This window comes from Colossoma macropomum, unplaced genomic scaffold, assembly GCF_904425465.1.
Source record: "Colossoma macropomum unplaced genomic scaffold, Colossoma_macropomum, whole genome shotgun sequence".
NCBI classification, from domain to species: Eukaryota; Metazoa; Chordata; class Actinopteri; order Characiformes; family Serrasalmidae; genus Colossoma; species Colossoma macropomum.
Genome location: NW_023494789.1, coordinates 39,641,866 through 39,659,098, shown reverse-complemented (window position 1 = coordinate 39,659,098; position 17,233 = coordinate 39,641,866). Strand labels below are relative to the sequence as shown.

The 17,233-nt window shown below is 39.0% G+C and overlaps 1 protein-coding gene across 1 annotated transcript; it reads right to left on the bottom strand.

Annotated features, from left to right (window-relative positions):
- Window positions 1-2,364: 2,364 nt before the first annotated feature.
- LOC118808543 (SAM pointed domain-containing Ets transcription factor) lies at window positions 2,365-16,718 on the bottom strand. Its single transcript, XM_036571293.1, has 6 exons — window positions 16,328-16,718; window positions 6,397-6,862; window positions 4,844-5,041; window positions 4,698-4,745; window positions 3,264-3,398; window positions 2,365-3,130 (listed from the first exon to the last, which is right to left on the bottom strand). The coding sequence occupies exons 2-6, from the start codon at window positions 6,854-6,856 to the stop codon at window positions 2,952-2,954; spliced, it is 1,020 nt and encodes a 339-aa protein (XP_036427186.1). The 5' UTR covers window positions 6,857-6,862; window positions 16,328-16,718; the 3' UTR covers window positions 2,365-2,951.
- Between the last annotated feature and the right edge of the window lie 515 nt (window positions 16,719-17,233).

Below are 17,233 nucleotides of genomic sequence, written 5' to 3'. Positions count from 1 at the left end.
TTATGTATGTATGTAAACAAAGTCATTCAGAGTGGTATGAATAGTTCTGTTCTAGAGAAACGTAGGAGTTAGAATTGTACACTGTGGTGGGGATAGGAACCAGGCATCTGAACACTTGAAAACTTATTGTGTCAGATTTACCATTAATTTATCATCATTTCATATAAAAACTCAGAAAACACTTGCAGGTTCACTGGTGGTTTTGGATAGTAAATTAAATGACTGTTTTTGCATAATCCCTGGTTTCTGTCACCACTTCTGTAAAAATAATTGGTAAGCTTCTCTACAATTAACCATTTTACATCAAACCACACTGAATGAAAGAGAAATATTGGTGGAATTCCTCTTAAAATGTAGGAACCAATATTTGTTTCTATTGTCCAAATTACAGCTGCTAATCATTGCCCTAAAATTACAGTATCTATACTGACATGATGTGTTTTGATTGTTACAGACCAAAAGTGAAAGTGTGATCACGCAGACACAAACAGAGTTCAGGAAAATTTTACTCATTAGTGTATTAACAATAACTTCAACATATTATTCACAACAATGGCAGACACAGCAAAAATCCAGGGAAAAGCTTTACATGCACCTTTAGAAAGATACCAAAATAAATGGAATGGGCCTAAATTAAAATATGAGCACACAGAAAAAAAAGAAGAAAAAGGCCCCAGTTGCAGGTAAGCCTTTGTTCTGACAGTGACTGATGACCTGACTGAAAACAAGCCAAGTACTGAAGAGGAAAAGAAACTGCCTCCCTCAAAGCTATTCTTTAATACACCACCCTTTTGCCTAATTCTTAACTCAAGAACTGACTCTCTAGCAGCAACTTACCTTTGCGATACATATGAGCCCTGAACATATTAGTCATAACAATAACCATTAGCCAAGAAGCCCACCTTTCGCTGCCAAAAGCAGAAAGCGCAAGGTGAGGTTCAAGTGTCTTAAGGAGGAAGATCATTCATGGGAGCTCAATAAAGTGGAGACTTTCTCCTTTGTGAGTGCCTTTGGGGAGAGTTAATAAGTTTGCTGTGTGATTAGGCCTTAAAAAAAAAAAGAGGCCAGAGCGTGTTGGACGGAGGCCAGAGCCAAACCCAAACGTGTGCCTGAGCTGGCAGGGAGTGGAGGCTTGCTCAAATACACGCTGCAAGCGTTCACATGGCAGTGTGAAAGCTGGCCAAGGGGAGTGCATGTTCGATAAATGTCAATGTACAATGGACGAGTTTACAAAAATGAAACAGTGAGTTCCTTGTTGCAAACCAGGTTCTATATTTATCAAGAGTTTAAGAGAACTTCACTACAACCAGGTCCTCTCTACCCAGATATGTGCATTGATTAAAGCATAAAAAGGCAAAAGCTGGTTTTAGATCAACACTTTAACTCTGAGAAGTTTGCCACTGGGCCCAGGTCCTTAAGCTTGAGTGTTGAGTAGAACTTAGAGAGATAGTGAAAGACAGGCAGACCATGCGAACATACCTGGACATGTTTTTGTAACTTCTGTTCATGTAGAACCCCATATATCTAACCTAGTTTCTCCTATAAATATATGATGAGATGAGAAAAATGTCTTGAACTATCTACCCAGACACATATACCACTTAGAGCAAGAACCTTGGCTGAATCCCAAATGGCTCCCTGCTTTCTATGTAGTCCGCTACGTACGTCTTAAAATAATGGCTCCTGCATCCAAAGAATGCCTAATGTGTCAAACATGGACATGTTGAACATGTGCAGTTCCCTACTGAACATGTAGTGCAATACTTAGGGGGCCAAACTTTCAGAACTCACAAAGTACACCACCATAGGGAAAAGCGGGCCCCGAATTTGAGATTCAGCCCTTGTCTCAACACTTAAGTTCACTGGCCTTTATTCATCAAAGTTGTGACTGATAATTTCATGAAACTACTCTGCGTCTGATTCATGAAACCTTCATATGACATGCAGAGATCTGAGCGCAAATAGTGAATCAGCTTCAGTGTGTGAAATCAAGTGTCAGCCACTCAAGTATCTCATTTACATATCATTTGCAGGAAGCATGCCCTAATTCATGCAGATGTTTGGTAGGGAGCTAATAAAAGGACAGCATTCATGGGCTTGTGAGCCAGTGGCTGTGCTCGTAGGTGAGGTTGAGGTCGAGCGGCGTGTGTCTTGTTTTTTTTAAAGACAGTAGAATGAAGCGATTGTGTAGTGTGATTATTCTCCTGAAATAACAGATTTAAACACTGTATTATTGCAGATGCTTCTACAATAATAGCTAGCTAGTTTTGCATTGTTTATTTTGTGAGCAGCGTCAGTAGCATATACCTAAAGCACAGTGTAATATGTGTTTAAATGGCATATGCAATAGTTGCAGCACCAATGTCAATGTAAAATAAGTACATCCAGCTTTTGTGCTGGATTACCATGCAGGCGAATTATTAGCATAATAGTTATTTTCTATTTTTATTCTCATTTTTGGTGTTATAGATAATAGTTTTGGTGAGTTAACTGCAAATTAAGGATGTTTTTTAACTTGTCAAACTATTGCACTCCCTCCATATATGCAGATATACCAAAGATGACATTAACGAATAATAAAATTGTCTGTGAAATTTGGGTGAGCTCATTTTATCAGATTTGACCGTATGTAACGTTGATGAATAAATAAGGGCCACTGTGAATATCTGAATGGAAAAAATAAAACATAAGCTGTGAGGAAAAAAACGATCCTTATGGAACTAGTAAGCCATTTTTTTGTTCAGTTTTGAAATCAAATTTCCAGTTCAAGGCAAGTATTGTACAAAGCATTAGGAAAAGTATTGTAAAGATGGGACACCTCATGAATTCCTGTTGTGCTAGCATGTTTTACTAGCCTGTAAAGTGTAGAAGCGTAGGCTTAGTGGTGCTTGTCAGTGTCAGTGCATAGATATCAGTCTGTCCTCTTGCCTCTTCTAGTATGATAGCTGGCCTCATACAGGGTGGACGAACTGATAGACCAGTCTCTGAGACACGTCTGGTTTGCGGATGATGCCCTTCTTGTAGTACTGTCGGATTGAGCGGCTAAGCTTGTCATAGTTCATAGCGGGTCGGTTCTTCCTCAGGCCCCAGAGTCGTGCCACATGAGCAGAGTCTTCAATTTTAAAGATGCCTTAGTAAAAAAAATAAATAAATAAGAGGGATTAGAGATTTAAACAAGGCTTGACAGAGCTAACTGGCTACTTTCATATCCTGTTAGCCACACTAGCACTATTGGGGGCATCTGTTCCTTTAGGGTTCTGTACCTTTCTCTTTGTTGAGCCAGCGAATGCAGCGTCCATAGCTGTGAGGCTTGAGTAGCAGCTCCCTGAGGAACTGCCATAAGTGGATAGGCTGACCGGAGCAGGAGGAGTCCGCTTCTGACCACAGCTCCTCTCCCCCTGTAGGATAACAACACAAACATGATCATTAGCCCAAATCATAGTTAATCAATGTACAGCAAAATGACTTCTGAATTAGTGTTTTTTTGAAAAATTTCACATGATTCATCAATAGCTAGGCTATTCAAACAACTGACCTAGGGGTGGGCAGTATTTGCGATTATTGTGATAGATCACATTACACAGTTAGGTCCGACAGCACAGTCTGTTTGGCTGAGAATGTTTCTATCCATGCTGTTATTTTTGATAACAGCACTTTACCACACACAAAAACTGAAAATGGATACCATAGATAACATCTATAAGATAATCTTTAACCTGCAGCATGTGTGACCACAGGCCTGCATGAAATTCTGAACCTCTTGTTGATCCTAAGTGAGCTTTTCGGATGGCAACTGCGACAGAACAAATAAACAAACTGTGGTAACACGTTTTTGTATGTTCCAGCTTATCCAACATCATTAAAAAACTAAATATTGTGATGCATATTGTGCATTGTGAAAATGCCTTGAAGTATCGTAATGTTATTTTTTGCCATATCTCCCACTCTTAGTCTGATCCTTCCATGCTGTAAACCTTACATAGAGAAATTTCTTTCAAATGTGTAATAATATAGAATATTAAAGCTGCACTATGTAATATTTGGGGATTTGGTGACCTCTCTGGTGGAAATGTGTAATAGCACGCAACATGTGGAAGCATTTTTTGTAACTAGCTGTGCTTTGGACCTTTTCCTCGAGTGGATGAATCAGATGATCGTTAGCGCAGAGCATTCAAAAAGAACTCAAAACTTGGTGAAGGTTGTGAGTGAATTATCTACTATTGTCATCATATCTTCAAGGTGATTTTGCATTTGAGACCTAAATATCAAGCTAGACCTTCTTTTTCAGCCTGTGCATGTGACATTGTTAAGTAAAATGTTTGGCGTAGTCTGAAAAACTCCCCAATCCATCTTGACCCCTCTGACTTTTAAATTACTATTTTAATCTTCATAAGGTGACTCGTAGCAGCGCGCACACACCATATTTTAGCTTGTTTTTTTCTCCTGACTCAGCAATGCTACTAATTTCAAGTTGAACAAAAATATCTTACATATCACAGCTTTAATATGGAATGAAATCTGAAATTGATAGCAAAGAATTGGAAACATAACAGTCTGGAGCCACATTAATTTTGTTTTGTTTTCTTTCTATTCTCTATGTAATAAACACCAAACCTGAACGTGCCATTGAAGTTTGAATTCACAAAAATGCAAACATATCTAGTTTGTTGGCATGCAGGTATGACATAGTGACCCACCTGTGACCCTACTCTCTCCTACCGAACACCTCTCCTTCATCCAGGCACCTGAGCGTACAAAGAAAGGCAAGTTATGAAAATCCCAGAAAACATAAACATATGTTTGTGCATGTGCAAGTTTTTTGCTCATGCCAGCCAAACCGCACCTGATTTCCAGATGTCTAGATGCGCGTGCAGTGTGTCGCCGCATTGTGGTGAACGCTGGCGGAAGTCTTCCTCCGTCATGGCGCACAGGTCTTTCCCATCCAGGTCCTGGAAGGCTTTGCCCACCTGAGGGAGCCGATACAGATGCTCCGTCCACAGCAACCACTTCTGAACATTCCCACAGCTCCACTCCACCGGGTCTGAAAGATCCGAGATGAGCGTGACTCACTCTGTCTTACTCATTACCTTGAAGCAGCTACCCCAATCCTTTGAGACATCAGTCAAGCTCTATAGCATGTGGATTAGTAAGTGTTTGCATAGGGCTTTGTGTGTTTTGATGCACCTTTTTGAGAGCCATTCAACGAGAACGAGAGAGAAAAGTGTGAACGGGGGAAACGGGTATTTACCAAAGGAGGTGCACTGCAATTGTTTTCAAGGAGTGAAATTTGGCATGACAAATGACAGTTAGAAGCTCTTGCAGGCCAAAGAGGACACACCAATAAAATCAATAGCCAGTGTCAGTGAGGTTCAGGTAATTCAGGAGGTTTTAGCAATGCAGTACAAAGACATTATGTGGAATATATTTAAACTGTCAGAAATTTTGACTCTTTTCAGTGGTGTGAGGCAAAATACAGAGCTTCTTAAAATAGCCCATAGACAGGGGACGACTGTTAATAAGTACTCCTTTAGGCAGGTTTTTTTTTACCAGTGTAGGGGAAGGGCTTGGTTGGACAATGTAAACATCTACTTCTAAGTAAACACCAAAAGACTTTATGCAAAGCTGCTCCAACAAAGTTCTCCACATGCAAGACTGAGGATTAAGTACATCCTGGAGTGTAAAGCTAAGCTTGACGTCAGGTGCAGTCTGCGTCAAAGACCTTTGACTGTTTCTCTATTAATTAATGTACCGGATGCGTGATTTATAGACCTTGACCAGAATCATGATTTATAATTCCAACCTAGCGGATTAAGAATTTTCCAACTGTATAAAGCTTATCAAGCATCATCATCTTCCGAGTTAACAAAATCTCACGTAGGCAAAAGTGTAAATATCCCCAATCAAATGACTTTTTGTTGATTTTTTAAGTGAAAATAAGTTAATATAACCTCTACAGAGAGAACACTTAAGTATGGCAAATTTTAGTGCACAATATCTATCTATCTATCTATCTATCTATCTATCTATCTATGTATCTTCTTATTTATTTGAGTTCTGGAAAAAATTGAACATAAAATATTAAACATAAAATATGACACATTTTATGGGCTCTTTTTCCCCCAGTGTGTTCTATTCAGCATGTATTTATTTTCACTTTAAAAAACCAATTAAATAGGTCTTTTGACCAAGGGCTCCCAAACTTTTACACACAACTGTAAAAGGTACCTATTTAGCAGTCTCACTCCACCCTGACTAGAACTTTGAAATAAACATTTCTGTGAGAAACACAATAAAAACATCCAAAATCCACTGCTGGAGATCACCCAAGTGATGCTCTCTAGTAAAAAAAAGTGTTGCAGTTGCCTGCTTTGTAAGTGGAGTAATCCAGCCTCTAACCTGGTGTGATGTTCAGCAGTTTGCAGGCTGTCTCAATGTCCTTCAACACTTCTCCCACCACCAAACTCTGCACTTGCTCCAGAGACCTCTCCTCAACCTGGTCTTCCAGGCCAGGCGACAGTGGTGCACTTCCTAACCCAGGACTGTCAATAACAGGGCACTGCTCTGGTTCCGGACAGGGTTCTGGACGAGGTCCGACACCGGCCGAAGCCGAGGAGTCCGCCACCCTCACTAGCCAGGCAGCTTCCTCAGTGAAGAGCATGTCAATGCAGGACAGGTAGAATCCTGAGAGCCCTCGCTCTGAGCCGTCTAGTCGTGGTTTACTGTCTACCAGCTCCAGGGTCTCGACGCTCCCCTCTTCTCTTTTCAGAAGAGCCAGAGAACTCTCGGAGAAAGCAGAGCCACTGCGGGGCGGCTGGAGCAGGGCGCTGTCTGGGTGGACCCGCACTGGACTGGCCATGGCCTCCTGAGGTGAGGGAAGAGAAGAGATTAGAAAAAAAAATTGCCATTTTTTGGTTTTGTGTGTGGTAAGAAAACCTTAAAATCTCTGACATAGTAACTCATATTGGTCCATTTCTTGGTCAAAAAATTACAAATTTGAAAATGCCTGCTGCTGTTTACACCATGTCCAAATTTCATGACAAACAGACTAACAGAAAAAAGACCTAAAAAATATTGTCACATTAACTGTCACATTTAAAAGTTAAGAATGTTTTTTCCTTCTTCGTAATTTGCCTTTTTGGAGATAAAAGCTTTTCTCCCAACAGTGACAATATACAATCAATTTGAGAGGAAGTTCATCAACAAAGACACAAACATCCTCATCAACAACAATTCAATACCATTCAAGTAGAATCTGGTCTCAGGGTACTAGTCGTTAACTGGTGTCATGATGTCCAGTTCTATAGCTCAACCAAGCCAGAATCCAAGCTTGCCTTAAAGGATTCTGAGCCCTATTGAGACTCCTGGTCTCTTTAAGTGTTGGAGGACATGCGGGGCAGGGAAAGAGGGACCAAAGCAAGTCACGGTGCAGCATGGGAAGCCAAGGGCCAAAACGGATTTGGCTGAAGGACTTACTCACGGGTCACTACTGCAGAAAGACGGTTGACGTCTGGGTAAAAAAACAGAAGTCATTGCTCACTTTCAAGGTGTCATTCCCGCAGTTCCCTGTCTCCACTGTCAGCATGAGTTTTTAATGAAAGCGAAATGAAATGGAACTGCGTAGGAGACAGCTTGACACTGCAGAATGGTAAGAGACTGGAGACAGAGGAGCCATCTACAGAAAACTAGGAGAGCGATGAGTAGATGAGGCTGATTCATGCAGTATTTAAAAGACGGGCTGTTATCAAACATCCAGTCTATGTGGTAGTTTTCTCCACTCTTACAAAGGTTCCTAAATAGTTTTTAAACTTGTACCTTAACATCATGTGGAAGCTCTTCAGAACTTCAGAATGGTTCCTCATACCGGCACAGTGTCATTTACATTAATTGGAAGGTTCTTTAGGGTACTTAAAGGGTCCATATCATGAAAAACACATCTTCTTCACTTTTTTAAAATAAAAGAGTTTGATGTAGTAACTAAACATTGTTTGTTAACCAATTTTAAAAAGTTCCAATTACTTCCCAGTCCATACGGTCCATGTGGTCACTTGTATCTTCATTTGTGTCTTTTTTTACATAATTTGTAAACACCAGATGACCATTATACTTTTTGTATACTGTTTGAGAATTTCATGATAAATGGACTGATAGAAATGGTTAAAAAATAACTTGGGCAAAAAAATAGATTCCCTTCCATTTTAAGTTAACCCCATCAAAAACTCAGGCTTATTACATACTAAGGTTTATTATTTAGTAACTACAGGGACTTTAATGCAAACTGGCTGAGCTATTCTTGGGTTCTAGAAGTGTATAATAAAACATTGGGCCTGCTGCTGGGCCCTGGCCATGTAACAGGTTAAGAGCATTTTTTCCATTTAGGAGATACAAGATTTTTTTTCCCGACAGTGAATATATTTGTAAAGTAAACTGCCAAATGGCATAAATTGCTTTTGTGATGTCATAAAAACCTGTCATAAAGTTATAAGGAGTGTTTCAGCCGCAACATACTTTTTTTTAATGGGGCACAACACAGAGCAGCCAATCAGATGTATATATCTATACAGATATAGAGAGGTGGAAAGTGGTCTTGTTTAATTATGATTATCTAAAATAGGATATGGAACATTTTGAAGTCATTCTTCTGTGGAATTGCTCCAAAGAGCCCTTTTACACAACTTTATTATTATATTTTTATATGTATGATTTGCACTAAGAAAAATACAAATTGTTGCAACCTCGTACTCTTAGGTTAGTGTCGTTGGGCCTCATTCCCCAACCGCTCTTACGAAGATATTCCTTTATAAAACCCCTATATACAGTTTTCACAAAGATTCCAACATTCACTAATATTTTCTTATTTGGTATCTGTTCTTAGGTAAGAACAGAATCTACACACACTCAAGAGCACAACATGGTGCAAGCATGTCTGCAGTTCAAGAACAAATCATGAATCTGAAGAATCTTTTCTTAGGGCCTTTCTCAAGAGCAAACTTAGGAAGATATTGCTGAATGAGGTCCATTGCTCATATCTTAGATGAGTGATAGTGGTATTTGGAAGACATCTTTAGCTCTGACAGCCAAGTGTAAGTTGTCTTCCAATGGCACAGATGGAGAATGAGTGGCTATCATAGATTATCTGCTGTCAATGTTCTCGTACGTCTTCAGAACGGTCTGTCGCATGCCACATGCTCATTGATACAACTTTCGTTTGTTTGGACATAGTGACACCCAAATTCATAAAATCTGATGATAGCTCCACACCCAGTGATAGCGGAGGAAATTAGGTACTATTAAACTAAGCACAGGCTGTCAATGTATTTATGACTATTCAGAGGTACTGCTCTGGTCACATTAGACACATTGAAGGAATGGAAGCAGCTCAGGCCACTTCAGTGCCTCTCTTTGCGCGTCTCTATGCGAACACAAAAGGAAGCCTTGGCTAGTGTCTTTGAAGCTGCCCTCTGGTTAACCCTAAAGGAAATGAAGTTATCCTCCTTTAAATAACCCCTCCTCTCATCTCTTAACCCTGCTATGGCTCTCATTCCCTTCTGCTGCTCCCCACATTCCCTCCTTTCATCCCTCTCTCCTCCCTGGAAAAGAAGGTGCATCTTTTCCTTCATCTGTGGGCAGCTTAGGCACACTGAGCGGCCTAGCGTTCCCTCTCTGTAGCAACAGCTTGCAGTAAGCCCATTACCCTTGTGCATTTGGCCGTATTGACTCAGCCCAGCAGAGAAGGAGATGCAAACATACTCCCTAGGCAAGGGATTAGAGCCCGTGACTGATCCTTAAATGAGTTTGGTTAAAGACTCGAAAATTCATTTCAGGGGAATTAGGAGTTGCTCCATTTGCCAGGTCAGTGGTGCTCATTGTCACTGAGCTGAGGAACGTTTATAGATTCGGCTAACAGTATAGGTTTAGCGCAAGAGTCTTTCAAGGGCCTTTCTTAGTGCCTGAGCTGCTCTGATTGCTCAATCTATTGGTGGGGGGATGCTTCCTTGAAATGACAGAGGGTTTGGATTTTGAAAGCTGTAAAGCTGCATCATCGTTCTTACTTATTAACATTTGGAACTTGTGTCCATTCATTTTTTGCATTCCTAAATTTGGTGCACCATATTTCAGATCCCACATGAAAACCACATCTGCTCACAATACACGGACCAGGAAATGTTCAGTGCTTGATGGCTAACCTATTGATTTTAACTAGAAACATAAAGTGATGAAACTGGACAAAGACAGACGTGTTTCTGAACTGCTGTCCACCCTTCCTTATCTTTTCTTTTTAAAACAGCGCTTCATTGTTTGGGTTTTGGACATAGAAAGTATATGAAGTCATGCAGGGCTGTAGACTCCTGTAATCTCAAAGGGGAATTCCATTGGTTTTTCAAAATTTCTGCATAGTTAAATCTTTGAAACGAAACAAAGTAATTCAGAGTGGATTGAAGTGAAATGGTTCACTGTAGAAACTTACTGAATCAGACTTCTTCACAGTTGTGTTGACAGGAACACAAACGATTGAACATTCCATTTTGTCACTACCAATACAATAATATCAGCTCTGAAACTTTTCACCGTGTTTCGGTAGCAATAATAAAATTAAATAAATAAATTCTATTTTATAACAAATCAAAATCTTTAATCGTCACTTAAAAAAATCAAAAAGAGCCTTTTTAAAACAGCTAAAAAATGCAAAAAAATTTTAAATATGATTTTCACAAGTGTAAATTTAGGGGTTAGGGCTTGGGACAACCACCTCCCAAAAGAAAGTATGCTATAAGTTATGATTTTCTTTATATTTAGCTTATTACAATCTCTATTAATGCTTTGGATTTAAATAAATCTGAACATAAGAAGGTGTGAACACTTTATCAGCATTTTTAAAACAAAAATCAAGATTCTGCAGATTGAACTAATTGGTAGAATGGTCCATATTTGAGTTTTTATATGTAATGTTGATGGTGGTAAAACAGAAAAAGGTATTTTCCTTGGGTACTATGCTGCCTTTCAAAGCCCTGCATGTGCCTTTTAGGCCTAAACTATCAGAACGCAATGTCTCAGGCACCAGGCTGTGCCTTCATCATCATTCCATGTACTATTTTTCTGCAAGGCAGTTTTAAGAGACATTAAACACTTTGGACGTCTGGTTCCAATCATCACCACTAGAAACAATACTGCAAACCTCACCCTCATGAACTGACCCTCCCGATGATGCTGCTGCTGCATAAAGTAAAACTAATCAAATTAACCATTGCTTCACCTGTTTTCCCGGTTTTGTAATACTTTACACTAACAATGTTTGCTATCCGGTGTCGACCAGAGGAGGATGGGTTCCCCTTCTGAGTCTTGGTTCTTCTCAAGGTTTCTTCCTCCTGCTCTTAGGGAGTTTTTCCTTGGCACTGTCGCCACTGGCGATGCTCATGGGGGCTTGGACCCGGATTTTTTTTTCTGTAATGCTGATTTTTCTGTAAAGCTGCTTTTTCTGTAAAGCTGCTTTGTGACAACACCTGTTGTAAAAAGCACTATATAAATAAACTTTGCTTGCTTGCATTCTCCACAATAGCACATTTCACATCAAACCGCTCTAAATGACTGTTCACATCCACAACATGCATACATTTTTGAAAAACAGATGGAATTCCCCTTTAAAGTTTTTACATTTCCCCATTGGCATGCAAGCTCATATTCACCAAGCAGCGACAACACAGAGTGCTCCACTGGCCAGGTCTGTAGTGCTCATTTAAACGTCATTGCAGTAAAAGTAGCGACATGTCTATCATAGGTAAAGATTAACCCTGAATAAGTGTTCCCTGCTGAGAGAAGCATATTGAACATTTATTGTGCGTCAAGACGTCATTTCAAGGAGGCAGGAAGAACTGACCCGGTGTTTCCTCTGACAGCTGTTCAGTATGAGAGCTGTTCACATCGGCAGGACATAAAACGCTGTAATGATTACACACAATAGGCCCAAGATTAGAGCTTTTGTGCCATCTGACTGTATCTCACAAAGGTTCAACACTACAATTCAGGAGGACCTTTTTCTGAGAGAAGGTCAGCTGTGAGAGCTGTCAAAGAAATATTGCAGCAATTAATATTATAGTGGCCTAACTAATGATGCTCTTATTGCTCTAGTCGTGTACCACAAACCTATCAGTGTGCAGCTTTTCCTTTCTAACCGGCAGGTAATTAAATAATATACACCTTATTTCCCACACCAAGAGAGGAACTTTGCTCTTTAAGGGGCCCAAAAGGAACCCTGTTTTCCTTTCTTTTTAAACTAAAAGAGTTTAAAGTTAAAGATTTAAAATTATATACATATATATATATATATATAATATATATATATATATATATATATAAGGCACAGTAACAAAACAGCCTGTTTAATTATAAGGCATGAAGAGAGGTTGGAAAACGGTCATGTTAAAATGAATATGATTGCTTTTCATACATAAAACCACACAAACATTATAACTGGATCTCAGGGATAAGAAAAAAAAATAAAATATAATAAAAACGCAGGAGATGGACCCTTTAACTTCTCTTTGTTGATGGACATTTAAATGCTGTAGCCTTAAGTGTTACATCATTAAAGCAACAGTTACAAATTCTAGAGGGCAAGATAAAACCCATTCCTTAAACATTTATGGAGTGATATTTTATTCATTGTTGTCAGGATATACTCATAAAACTCCAGGACGAAATGATTCGTAATTAATAATAATAATAATAATAATAATAATAATAATAATAATAATAATAATCTTTATTTATAGAGCCCTTTTCATGCCAAAGTGCTTTACAGACAGGTGATGAAGCTTAACAGTAATAGAAGTTGTGAGTATTAAGTTATATAAAATAATGCAATAACAATAATCTAATTAAAACGCTAAACACCAAAGAGACGTACAGTATTAACTAAAGAGACATGTTTTGAAATGTTTCTTAAAAGTGAGCACTGAGCTCCACAGTCTAGAAGCAGAATAACTGATAGAGTCTCTCCATGTTTTCTGTATTTTACAGAAGGTGTTTGCAGAAGGTCAGACTCTGCAGATCTAAGATCACAAAACAGACAGACAGTCTGTGATGTAAGCAGGTGCTTTAAGGTCATTTAGAGCCTTAAAAACTAGGAGAAGAACTTTAAAAACTATCCTGAAAGACACAGGCAGCCGGTGCAGTTTCTAAGTGGGAGTGATATGATCTCTGTTTTGTTTTTGTTAGAGTCTGTGCTGCTGAATTTTGGACAATTGTAGAGGATGGATTGTAAAAAGAGCATTATTGTAATCAGTTCTGCTCATAAGAAATGCATGAACACGTTTCTCTGCATCACTCTGGGATATAAAAGGCCAGACTTTAGCAATATAACCAATAGAACCTGTTGGTCCTCTTTTCAAGATATCATTACAGCAAAATTATATATTTGCATATATGCCTTGTTTGTCACTCGTGCTGGAAGACAGTGCTTTCTAAGCACACCGGATAACACCGTATTCCCCCTGAGCTTCTACATTACAACTAAAAGAAAATTTGTCAGATTTGGCAAGTTTAGCAAACTTGTTTTCAAACCTAGTTAAAACTCTATGTATCTCATTAGGCAGACAATTCTCTCAGCACGTCAGCCAGATAGTTAAAAGGGTAATTCCATTGGTTTTCCACAATTTCTGCATCATTGAGATGTAAACAAAATCATTCAGAGTGTTTGATGTCAAATGCTCCTTTCTAGAGAAATGTACAGAGTTAGTTTAATATGTAATGTATTTTACAAACCTCTGCATGAATGGAGTAGTAAAACAATGTCTCAGGCATCAGGCCTGTATTTGCAACCATTTCATGTAATACCTTTCTGTGAAGGGAGCTTTTAGAGGCATTAAACTCTTCAGACACCTGGTTCCTATCACCACCACTGTGAACAATTCGGACCCTGTACATTTCTCTAACGGAGCATTTCACCTTAAACCACTCTGATTGACTTTGTTGACATCTTAATGATTGAATTATGCAGAAACGTTCAGTGGAATTCCCCTTAAAAAAAATATTCAAACAAGACTCTGAAATCTGATCAAAAAATGCTAGAACAATTCTCTCTGAGGCTTTTTGTAAGTGTGAATGGCTTTTTACAACCATACTCTTCCTGGTAGTGGTTAACATGCTTTTCAATTCACGGATGATTTCATCACAAACAAAACTGTCCAAATATTTCCGTAAAAACTTGCATGGTATGCTAACATGCAAATTTTTGCATTCCCACCAAGTCATCCAGTTTATGACATGACCTTGATAAGAATCATTGGCTCAGTCACCAGGTTCAATTACGACAGTATTTCCAACTTACATTTGCTTGTCTTTCTGTTTACCTTTTGGCGTTTCTTTATGTTCTTGGCTCAACTTCTACGCCAGGTGTGAAAACACTGTAGCAGGTTATATTTCAGGAAGATCTCTTTATAGATCGTGGAACTGATTTCCTCCAGGTCCAGTCATTTTAAAACAGGGTCCAGTTTTTTTTTTTTTAAATGAATGTATGATTAAAAATGAACCTCTAAATAGAGTTTGTAAAAACTGTTGTCTGCTCAAATAGTAATATAAAATAAAAAATGTTGAAAGCATTTCGAAACAACTGAGCAAAATCAGCTGCCAGTGTTTTTCAATGTAAAGCATTATGTTAAATATTGAACAGTTATGCAGCTAGCTAGGTGAGGCTCACACACAATTTAGTGTGTATGACTTTGTGTGCTAAAGCAATAGGGTGGGCCTTGGTTTGTATTCGAAATCTAGGCAAATACCCCTAGGTCAGTCCTTAGCTCTTCATCACTGCGCCTTTGTAAGTATAGACAGATCATTAGCTTCAGCTTCTACCCACAGCTTTTTATTTTTGTTTATTCCGTATGATTATATTCTATTTAATGCACTTCTATTTAAATTTCCTCTAAATATTTGTTAAGAGTCTGTCTGCTTGTCTGGTCAGTTTAGTATATTAGCTGTCATACATGTGTGCACTCACCAAGACGAATTCCTTGTTAGTGTAATATTAGTGTAACAAACTTGCCACAATAAAGTGATTCTGCTTATCAGGAGCATCAAGCAGCTGCTCTCTGCCACTACACTGTGAATATTTTAACCTCTTGAACTCAGTGACCACACTTCAATTCCTCATTCTTATAACTACATGAATACATTTAAAGTTACTGAATAATTTCTAGAAGTTATTGAATAAATGACTGATGATTGAAAACTGCATCATGAGCTTCAAGGGGCCAAAACATATATAAATCTGTTCCTTGGGTGCCTTTAACATATGAAACATATGTTAAAAATACACCATGTACTATACATGATTCAGAAATTCTTTCTAATGTATCGCTGCTGTTGGGACAAAACCTTGTATCTCCATTTTTGTCGTTTTTCAGTTTTTTACATAATTTGAAAATACCTGTTGGCCTTTACATTGTCTGTAAATTTCATGATGAATGGACCAACAGAAATGACCCAAAATTACTTGGAAAAAAGTCTGGTTCCATTGACTTACATTAAAAGTGATTCAGATTATCAGGAGCATCAAGCAGACATGGACATCAGTCACTTCACCTGAATTCACCTGAGCTGAAAAACCCTGCCTGAAGCCTTTTTTCAGCCTGAGATATTGAAATTTATACGCTCCTTTGGGAATTCAGCTGTTTGAATTTCAGTTCATCTGCCAGTGCTGTACAGCAGCCAAGCAAAGTCACTTGGGCTTTCCTCGATCGGAACAGTTGTGGTCTGCACTGGTGGAGATGTGGCATGCTGCCAGGACAAAATAACAGATAGAACCTTTACAAAGTTTAAATGACTCACTGGGATCCTAGCGTTAGTAATTCACGGAAAAGAGCCAAAGTGTCACACAACAGGTGCACTCCCTGTGTTAGGAATGCTTGATCTGAATGCCATATCAGTACTTATTAATCATCAAAAGAAAACACAAAAGCTTGGTAAAGATAAGAGGCTGGCTTAGTGCTCTTTTACCCATTAAACTCCAGGCATTTCTACTGTGTTTATTTTCCTTGTACCATATTTAAACTTAAGTAAAATCTTTAGACCGCATTTATTAGGCCCATGGCAATTGTCCTCTTTAATGATTGAAAATTATCATGAAGTTAACAATGGAAGTTATTTTTATCACATGGGGCTTGTTTGCTTTCATACAGTAACTACATAGAAAACAATATGAAATGTTATTATTAAATTGCAGAAGTAAGAAATAGAAGTCTGGACCCATCAACAGGTCTATGGATGCTAAGGTTGTTAAGCACTGTCTCCTGATGTTGCTCACATCTCTGTGAAATCTGTGGTTACTTGTCCTCACCTGTGCAGGTGCAACTTCTGTCCTAGAAAGCACCAGAAGGGGTTCTTCTGTCTCTTGCGTCAAAGCCTGTTGAAGCGGTCGACGAACAGCCTCCTCTCGTTTCCTGTCCAGTCTTAGATCGCCAGGTGATGGGCATTCAGTTTGGGCCCCCCTGTATCTTCTGGAAGCTCTACAGAGATGCAGGATGTTCTCTGGCTGCTTGAAGAATATGAAGCTGGAGGCTGTGGGTGATGTCGGGATAGCAGGCAGTACGACCGGCTCCAGGCACACGCCACCACATTACTAACCTCACTACTGACTAACAGTGCTAGTGTCAATCTTTCCCTGGCTGTGTGTGTGAACCTGATGTGGGTGTGTAGCCAAGCCCTCAAGTTAGGTTTGTGTGCAGGAATGCTCACTCCATTGACTTCAGAGCTTGCATTTATAGGGAGGCTTTATTAACCTGAGTAAACACCGTCCCAGAGCCCCGTCCTCCATCTAAAAATCCACGGACCACAGCTTGTCATTGGACCACTTCTAGCTTTCAACAGTGGGGTAGCACCGGCTTGAAGGTTGTCAGAAAAGTGATGAGAAATGAATGAATTCCATTGTTCTCTAAATTGTCGTCTCCATTATGGTCATCAGTAGGTTGGAACTTGTTAAATTAAGGGATTTCATAGACATTGAGATTAAATTGCACTCTTAGTGAAACACATAGACAATGTTTTTATCATGAAGAGATTTTTAAAGAAACTGAAGAGGCTTTTAGGAAATTTGCACATGGCTCTCACAAATGATTCACTGGAAGTATTAAAGGAAATTTCACTGATTTTTCAAAATTTCTGTAGAATTCATTTGTTGAGATGCAAACAAAATCTTTCATAGTAGTTTAATGTGAGATGGTTCATTTTAGAGAAACTTACCAAC